Below are 9,871 nucleotides of genomic sequence, written 5' to 3'. Positions count from 1 at the left end.
AAGATATGTCCCAGTGTTAAAGCTGGTTGATACATTTACTCAGAAGCTTAAAAAAAGCTTAAATTGTCCTGTTTTTCTTAAGATGTCATGGTTCAAAAGGTATAAGGTGCTTTAACCTGCTCTAATGCCTAAATAACACACTTTAATCAAATATAACCATAAATTTAAAAAATAAATAAATAAAATTCTAGAGCTTCACACATTGTTCTTGCAACAACTTCTTGAAAGGAGGTTCTGTATATCCTGGTTATGCAAATTTAACTCTGTCTTGTTGCTCATTCATCAATAAAAATAGTGCTAAGTGTAGGCTAAACATGGCCAAATAAGTAAGGTTCTTTTTTAATAAAATATCAGTATAAAATGAGACTCTAGTCCTTTGATCTATGTATTTTTAGAAACGCGTAGAAATGCAGATTATTTTCAACTGTTCATTGCTTTAATATTTATTCTGAACTCAAAATGATAACAACCAAACTTCAGACTTTGCAAGTCTGTAATAGGTTACAGTTTTACACTATGCACAACAAAATAGGCTGTTTATTACACATTTTGTACATTTCTGATTTTTTAAAATAACGTTAAGTAGCTCTGTTGAAACAACTGAAATCTTTTTAAGTGTCTAATCATGTTTAAATAATGAGCTTATGAAACATGAATGGGATTTATACTAATTACAATGATATCGGACGACGATCCAAAACTATGAACCGAACGAATGTTTTTCTTGCCGTCTCCACGTCTCACCTGCGATCATGTCGTCCACAGTGCTCATTTTGAGCAGCACCTGCTGGATGAGGCCCACCTCGGTGCTGGTCTGCAGGTTGCGCACGCTCTTCCGCAGGATGGCGGTGAACATGCTCCAGATCTCCGCCTGGCACGTCACTTCGCAGTGTGACAGCAGCTCCACCATGCAGCCGATGCTCTCCGCCTCCTGGATGATGAAGTTCATCTCCAGGTCAAACTCGCCGCCCACCAGCTGGAGTAAGACGGGGGGTGGGAAGGTGACAAAGGGGGAAGGAGGAGAGAGGGGAGGGCAGAAGAAATATGGTCAATGATTTAGAGAAGCATTTACAGGTTTTTTTTTTGTCTCCAGGAGAGGTTAGTATAGCTTCTGATGGATGTTGATTGGCTAGAAAAACATTTCTTTGGCCTGGGGGACACACGCACTGAAACAAATAAACGTATCTCGTCTCAGTGCACAGATGGACTCACACACACCCACATACACACACCATGTCCTCTACTCTCCACTCTCTTATATCAGGAGAGGAGCTCTACCCTCTGCGAAGCTCAATCACTCAACATACAGCCTCATAGAAATGGCCTCCTCTTCATCAGCTACACACACGTACGCGCGCACACACACACACACGCACACGCACCATGGCATGCAAAGACACCCAGACTCACACACAGACACTGATTAATACACATTACCGTCCTGGTCCTCTTAGATGGCATTAGTCAGATCATACCACACTTATCAAATCGAGCGCAAATGTTCTGTCTCTTAATGGCTGAAGCACTATAATTACTTGTGAAAGTACATACGGCCGTGCCTCACATTCACAAACATGAGCATACCCACAGAGCTCGTCCTCGGCATACTATACTGTCCAGGAAATGGAAGCCATGGAAACCAGCAAGCTCTGGGAGCACCATCGAGGTTATTAAATCAGATGAGACAGAAACATGCCACAGACTATGCAGAGCAAGAGAGAGAAAAAGATAAACATTATGGCTGTTATAGCTGTGTACAGTAAGATGAACTCTGTTTTATGAAAAGGTTGAAAAGTTTGCCATTGATTCCTTATTTGGGTAATCTTGGCCACCAGTTTTCCACATTTTCTCCCTGTGATTTGTTGGTGTCCCAAGGCTTCAGAAATGACTTTGCAGCTCAGAAAAAGTGAAACCAACAACAACCTTGTTTGTTATCAGTTCCTGGATTTATTTAGATGAAGCACAACATGCTGTCTTCTCAAATCCTTGTGCCATCATGCAGAGTCCATTTAAGTGCTTTTCGTATCCTACAGGTCTGGCAGCAATCATGAATGTGGCTGTGACATTTCACTCATCAAAAAAGGTGATTCAAAAAGTAACCAACATAATAACCTACAATAAGACTGAGTTATTGACTCCTTTAATTAATCATCTGCATATTGTCACATTGTTAAAGAATCAATATCATAACCACCTATCAATGTTCATCATCAGTTTTAGACCTCTACTTTTCTAACTTCCTGAAGCAGCAGCAGCTAGCTGTGCTGCATCAATAAGGCTGACTTCCATCTGAACAGAAAGTAGATTGTCATTTCCAATCATGTATTTGAGCTTACAAAACCAAAAAAAAACAAAAATAAAAAAAAAACAAGCATGTTATAAACAGAAACGTCTGCCTACTAAAACGTCTGTCCACATCCTGTACAGTATTTGCTCTGAATAATTGGTCTAAGCTCCTTTTGCTTGCATGACAACATCAATGCATTGCAGCATGTAGACATAGAGCCTATGCTTCTGCTGGAATGCTAAGGAAGGCCTGGCTGCTTCATTAGCAGCCCTCAGTTCTTCTGCATTGTGTGTTTCTCATCTACAAACTGACAAAATACCATAGATTCTCAGTAGGGTTTGGGTCAGGCAAGTCTGCTCGCCAAACAAGCACATAACCTGATATAATGCTCATGAAATAAGGTAGTAATTTTTAGAATGGCAAAGAAAAATCAGCAACTCCCCAAAACTTGCCAGCAGATGGAAGCATTAAGTGTTTTAAAATGTCCTGTTTGATGGCTGCCCTTAGACTGTGGATGAATAGCGGCAGATTACAAGGTTCCACAAATCTTCACTGACTGTGGAAATTTCACACTGGACTTGGATTCAATATGCTGAAATCTTGACTTCCAATTGAAATGTTACATTTACTTTAATCTGCAAAGAGAACATTGAATCATTGAGCAACCATCCAATCATCTTTTTCCTTAGCCCGTGTAAGAAGTTTCTGGTGGTGTTTGTGGTCTAGGAGTGGATTAACATAAGAAAAGCTAAAGCTAAAGCCCAGGTCTCAGATACAGCCGAGTGTGGTAGCTGTTAACGCACAGACTCTAGCCACTGTACACATTCTCTAAATCCCTAGCAAACTCTTGAAAGGACTTGCCAGTTCACATTTTCCATCACACTTCTTCCTTCTACTCAATTTTCCATTGATTTGTTTAAAAACCACCCTTAAGAGTCAGCTTTTTAACCAATGCTTCCATAGCAATGTCTTCTTTCCAACAAGGAAAGGCCATAACATGGCGATGCTGGAACCACAATCAGTCATTAAGCAGTCTTATCAATATTTCCTAATCTCAGGTCCAGAGAGTCTTTTAACATCAACACTAGTGCTTTATAATAGACGTTTCTTCTATCAATCGATCATTATAACATAACATATTTCAGCAACACGGCAGTTCAAAGTGCTTTACATCATAAAAACACCATATAGTCAACAATAGATAAAACCAGAAACAAACATTACATTTTGATCATGTCTCATCTCGAGCTTTGTCGCTTCAACAAACCTCCACGTCGTCTACCCTCGTCTGTTCCCTCCCCTCTTTACAGTTAAAACTATGGCCTCCCCTTTCTGTCCCATCTCTCCCTTGGAGAAGTGAATTGATCCGCCGCACTCTGTGAATACATTAGCACAGATTACACTGGATGAAGTCTGGAATAAAAGCAGGAAGAATTAAATTCAGCCCACGCTGAATTTTTCTTTTCCTCCGAGGTTCCTAATTACGGTGCTCACAGGGGACCACTGCATTCTAGCGCATCCAATACAACCTGTCCGTCTGAAGATGCCGGATGTAAACAGCCACAGGGGGCACAGAGGGCATTTGTAGAAACTCGCTCGTAGATACGAAGCAAACTGGAACATAGAAAGATACACACATCCCTGAGGCATGTCTACTCATGTACAGCATGAGCGTTATGTCTCTGTGCCAACTCTTCCTTTCTCAGAGCATCACAGAGAGATGAGAGGGGGTGATGCAAACAACTGCAACAAAATGTCTAGTGACAAACAATAAAGCAAAAAAAATAAAAAATAGAGCTTGAAGGCCAAAAGCAGAGTGATATGAAAAAGGAGGAAGTGTCCTCATTCTTCCTATTATTAATACTATCTCTGTTGCACCAAAAGAAACATCTGGAAAGGATATTTAAAACCTGAAATGATCCTGCCAAGAACAACCCAAATCCAGAGCAGTGGCATTCAACATTCAAACATTCAACTCAAATTTACTTTCCCCCTTTTCCAGTAGTTGGGAAAAAATATATACTACTGAACGCTTGAGCTCATTATTTGCTCAAATGGGGCTTTTAATTGACGTATAAATAAACACGGCACCTTAAACAGCAATAAGGCCGTGCACAGCCGAGTGCACTCAAGCACCAATCAGTATCATGTACACAGACAAAAGCAAGCTAATTAGTTTTATGAGCCAACATGATTCTTTTGCATAAACACAAGTAACCTTTAATCTCTCTGTTCACCCTGCCCTGCATGTCCAATGTGTGGATTCCCATGTATTCACACCAGTGAGCACACACAAGAGGCATTTATGATGCTGGAAGTTAAAGGGCAAACAAACATAAACACCATCCTGTCTGAATAAAAGGGGCCTGGCAGTGTCACCACGTTCTCTGTAAAACACTGACCTCACTGTCTTCTTGGCAACTCGTTCCAGTTGTTTGTTTTGGCAGCATTGTGGCAATGATAACTCCCAAAGCATTGCATGTTCCATTCACACAAACACACACACACACACACACATGCAGGGACACAAGCTGCTGAGTCACGGCCTGTTTAAACCAGTTGCTAAGGAAGCAGTTGACTGTTTTCCACTGTTGCAGGAGGTCACAATGAAACTAAAAGGCATCTGCATCAGAAGGGAGAGGAGTCAGTGTGCACCTTATTACACTGCCTTGAAATGGCAACAACACCCCAGTATCTTTTTCACATCCATTATTCTACAGCTACAAACTTCAATGTAATTTGGGATTTCAAGTGGCATATCAGCACAAACACATGCAGAATTACGAAGTGAAGGACAAATGTAACTTTTTTTGCAAACATTTAACACAAAGTGTACAGTAATAGATTTACACTTTTTTTCCACACAAGTCCTAATTGTCGGTATTACTTGCTATCCTTGTCTGAGCCTAATGATTAATTTAAAGGGCAAGTTTGTTTTCAGAGACTTTATAATCCATTTTACTTGTTTTTGGTTTGTTTGTTTCGGATATTTAAAATGTCTTCCAGTACCAGTGTAAGGACACTAGTTTATTGATCTTTGAGATGATGTACTTGCATTATTATGCCATTATCATTATATCAGTTGAAAATGCTCTCAAAATGACATTTATTATCATTTATCACAATAATTTCTGGGACTATTTATTGTCCAGTGAAATTTGTTATTGTGACAGGCCTACTTACATGCCCAGAATCTCTCCAAGGGCAAATGGCCTTTTTAAAGGAAACAGATTACAACTGCAAAAGAGCAAGGGTACGTTGAATATACAATAGATCATTCAGAGGGTTGAAAGTAGACCTGTTCTGAATGAAACTACGGTCGAGTGCTTTTGTTTCTTAATAAGACACTATCTTGTCCACTGTTAGAAAGATTTCTTGTTGCTCATTATCCCACCAGCCTTTATTTGCTCGTCTGCTTAAGGTCACACTGGTCCATCAAATGTTCACTCTATTGTAGCCGTGTACACTTTTACGTTCTTTTTTTTTTTTACTACCTCCCTGCTTCCCTGGCATCTGAATAACACTGAATACAAAGGCCAATTTCTCCTCTCTGGTCTTCAAAATGGGAAAAGTAAGAGAACATGCCATTAGAGTAGACAGAAGTATGTTGATCTTCATGAATGGTCATTTGGCAACAAGAAAATACCGAATCGACCAAATAAGTGTGTTGCATTTACAGTCAGAGCAGTTAATAAGGAGATGTAAATGATTTAAACTGTGAAAAATGAGGTTAGATGAGAATCTAAGTTTGTCCTTCTTGGACACACAATAATGGGGATGGTGAGAAAGATATATACTTTATTGATCACCAAAGAGAAATTGCTTATATGCCGACAGTTATTCCCTCAAAAGTGTTGAATATTGATAAATACAAATATAACCATAAACAATATAAAATGTGTAAAGATTTATATATATTTACATGAGTGCGATATTGTATTGATTTAAATATGACTAAATGAACATTTAAAATAAATGGAGATGTATTAATCTACAAATAAATCTATAAATGAGTCTGAGAAAACTTGGGTTAAGAACAGTCAGAGATTTTATAATCTGATAGTTACAGGCAGGAATGATTTTCTGTGGCACTCTGTGGTGCTTTTGGTGCGATGAGGTGCTAGTATTAAGTTTGTGACAAATGAAAAACAATCTCCAGATCTCACTTATTTGTTTAATGTGAGATTATAATGCTGCCATATTTTTTTTTATTTTTTTTTAGCTTTTCTTTTTTTTTGTATGTCTAACATGTTTGCCAGTAACAGCTGAGGCTGCTGTATTAGAAGCACATTTTAAATAATCATAACATTAATTATCTCTTACAAAAAAAACCACAATGTGCTTCAGACCCACTGCAGCCTGTTATGAAGTGCTGTGATGACACATCAAACGAGCGATTACGGCGGCTGATTACTTTGACTGAGCACCGAACATTTGATGACTATCAAGGCCAAACGTGGCAAAACAGGCACCTGTTGCTCATTACGGCTCATCAGGGATGACAGGTGAACGAGGTGAGGGGACGGTCAATAGCCACCCCCTCTGCCGCGGCACATTCAATTGAGCCTTCAGATCTGGCATCATCAATATGCAACTTCAAAGCTCCAGGGAGAGCGCTGGAGAGCTGCGGACGTCTCTGGATGTTTGTTTGGTGTGTGTGTCTGCATGAGTGTACACGGGTGGCTCACGACTCATTTGTGTCCCCTGAGTGAATCGCAGCCATTCAGCCCCTTTGTGTGCAGTGAGGGAGGAGACAAGAGGCCCATCTAGACATGAGATCACAGATTATACACTTAACGCTTCGCCAAGAGGGCTCAGCAGGGCAAAGGAGAGCAAAGCTGAAACAGAGTGAGTGGGGGGAAAAAAGAACAAGAGGTGCAGATAAAAGAGTGAAAAACAAACAAAAGACTGAATGGTGTAAACTGTAAATGGGTTAAAAAAAAAAAAAAGCATGTACATGGAACAGAATAGCTACGAGAAAGCTTGTCTATGTGACACGGAACACGAAAGACTGGGGGGGAAGCGGGGCCTTCGCTTGTGCGCTTTCCTTATCAAGATGGCAGAGCAACTTTATTGCTTGCAGCTTTCACCATGTGCAGTGGAGGGTTTTAATTCTCCACTGATGACCATAGCAAATCTCTGCAAAGATATGGATTATGCTGGAGCTAAACTGGCCACTAAACACTCAATAATCCACATTCAGCTTTCTACATGACCTCATTTGCAATAAACTCCATCAATAAGAGCAGCAGTTAATTTTATCACCAGCTCAAAATTCATATCTGTAGAACATCTTCAAGTGTGTTTTCTTAAGCTTTGGATTAAAATGCACAAAAGTATTTAACAGATTGCAGTTTTGCAAAATAAACCAAAATGTTGACATTTTAATCATATGGGGTTGTATGCTACATGCTGCTTTTGTTTTTCTATAATACAAGCGCATGCATTTTTTTATGTTTTCTTATTTTCAATTTCAGATGTCTCACTGTTTACTCAGAACTCAATCTAAATGCCTTTTGCAACATATACTTTCTTTCTCAGTTTGCAACCTTCACCTCTCTCTCAAGCTTGAACATTAAGAGAAAATATTTATCTGGATTATTTCTTTTTAAAAGTGCACATGCATGCTGTTTCACAGAAAAGCCTCCGGTTTTTCTTTTCACTACCTCTAGTGCAAGTGTCAATTTGCTTAGCTGTGGGAGAATTTCCCTTCGAAAACACAGGAGCCTTTCAATTTAATAGCAAGATTCCTTATTTTCAGTCTCCAGTAATTCACTGCCCTTGTTCAAAATTCTACAGCATCATCTGTCAGTTATGGTGGTTCTCATTTTTAAATTGGTTTACTAGAATGGGTTTGCCAGAGTGAAAAATAATAATTCACCACCAACAAGGCAGTAATGTCACATGCTGCTATTTTAGTTGCAGGAATAGTTACAAGACAAGTCACCTTTGTTTTGAAAGAAAGCTAATCCATGAGTGTGCAGGTTCCCAGCTTCCTCTGGGGAGCAGAAGTTTGAGTGTGAGGAGTAGACTGCAAAGAACAAGGAGACAATATTTCTGCAAGAAGCATTAAATCTGAGAGCAGAAACAATAGTTTTGAGAGAGTGAATCAATAAAACAAGTCGCTCAGGGTAGAGACGTAATAGTTACTTACAGACATTCTATTGGCTGAAGCTGTTACTATGCAGACTTGTCACATTCTTTTAAAAGAGAACAAAAAAAAAAACAACCCCTGAGTAGAGAGGATAAAGCTGAGAGTCCAGGAAAAGCTTTTGGGCAGAGGAAGCTTGTCCACACTGTGTAGTTTGCAAACAGGAGAAGAGAATATTTCTGCAAGTGCCATTAAATCTGAAAGCAGAACCTTGGTTTTGAAGAAGTGCAGTGCATCCGAGATGAAAGAGAACCCTATTCTTCAACTGAAACTAAGTGTTTGTGTTTTGGATGGACAATTTTGCTTTAAACAAGGATGATAAAGCAAAACCAAAATCTATTTTTTTTTTTTACTTTGTTTAGTGACTGTGACCTATAAAGTTCCAGTCCAAATTTCATTGAAAACTACATTATTTTGATCGCTAACCCAATTATAAACATATAGCCAAAAACAACCACCAGATAATAAGAAAATTAACTCATTAACAGCTGAAATCAAGATTAATAACTGGTAAGAAAAAGGCAGCATATGTGTGTTTCCCTCATTGACCACAATCAGTAATGACATGTTGACTGACGATTGCCTCCAGATATAGACGAAGGAGGAGGGACAGGCCTCTGGACTGCATTTCCCAAGGGCCTTTGTACTAACATCGGCACAGATGGCAGGCAAGACAAGACACAACCCCCACTCCTAAAAGTCAGAGCCTCCCCATCACCATGTGAGCAGACACATGAATGCACAAGTCAGCAAAATCAGAATTATCAACAATGAGCTCATAAAATCATCCAAGAGGTGCAATGCATTAAGTGTATTGATTTTATTTCAGAGTTAAGGGAAAGATGAAGAGATAAAAATGAGAAATGGTACAGAATTACAGCAGATTACTTTATGGAATGATGCAAAATACAACCGTGATTCTAAAACAATTCAATAGAAATGATGAAATAAATCCGCACGGATGAAAGCGTGTTAAAGCCAGTACAGCCCAGACAGGATGCTCTTTGGCCCAAGCAGTTATTTTAAGAAGCAACAGTAACAACAAATGACACTGTGACATGTCCTGAGTCTGTGAGACCAACCATAAAAGAGTGATGATAAAAATCCCATGTGGCATTCAGGTCTCCTCAGATAAATGGACGTCATTGAGTTTGACAAAATATAATAACGGAAGTGCTGAAAGAAAATCTGGAATGAGTTTACAGCCCAGCATCATACAAAAAACAAAACATTTGTACCTGATAACCAATTTAGTTTAGATTAAACATCATTTATAGGCTATTACTAACATCAAATTTTAAATTGAGTGCCTTGAAATGTCCTGGGGGAAAAAAACAGACACTAATTACATTGTGTAGTTCAGGGTTATAAAATGCAACCAGTTTGCACATGTGCCCTAATTTCTCAATAGTGCAACTAAAGCAAATCTGAAA

General features: G+C 39.1%; 1 protein-coding gene across 9 annotated transcripts in view; it reads right to left on the bottom strand.

Moving 5' to 3' along the window:
* The window catches only part of nbeaa (neurobeachin a), a 106,698-nt gene that overhangs the window by 74,690 nt on the left and 22,137 nt on the right, over positions 1-9,871 (bottom strand). For all 9 annotated transcript variants that reach the window (XM_016673006.1, XM_016673004.1, XM_007554747.2 and 6 more), the window contains exon 2: positions 745-976. In XM_016673006.1, coding sequence (XP_016528492.1) covers positions 745-976 — 232 coding nt within the window. The remainder of the gene's footprint in view (positions 1-744; positions 977-9,871) is intronic.

This window comes from Poecilia formosa, unplaced genomic scaffold (assembly GCF_000485575.1).
Source record: "Poecilia formosa unplaced genomic scaffold, Poecilia_formosa-5.1.2 Scaffold3, whole genome shotgun sequence".
NCBI classification, from domain to species: Eukaryota; Metazoa; Chordata; class Actinopteri; order Cyprinodontiformes; family Poeciliidae; genus Poecilia; species Poecilia formosa.
Note: the sequence above shows the minus strand (reverse complement) of the source record. Positions and strands in the feature narration are given on the sequence as shown.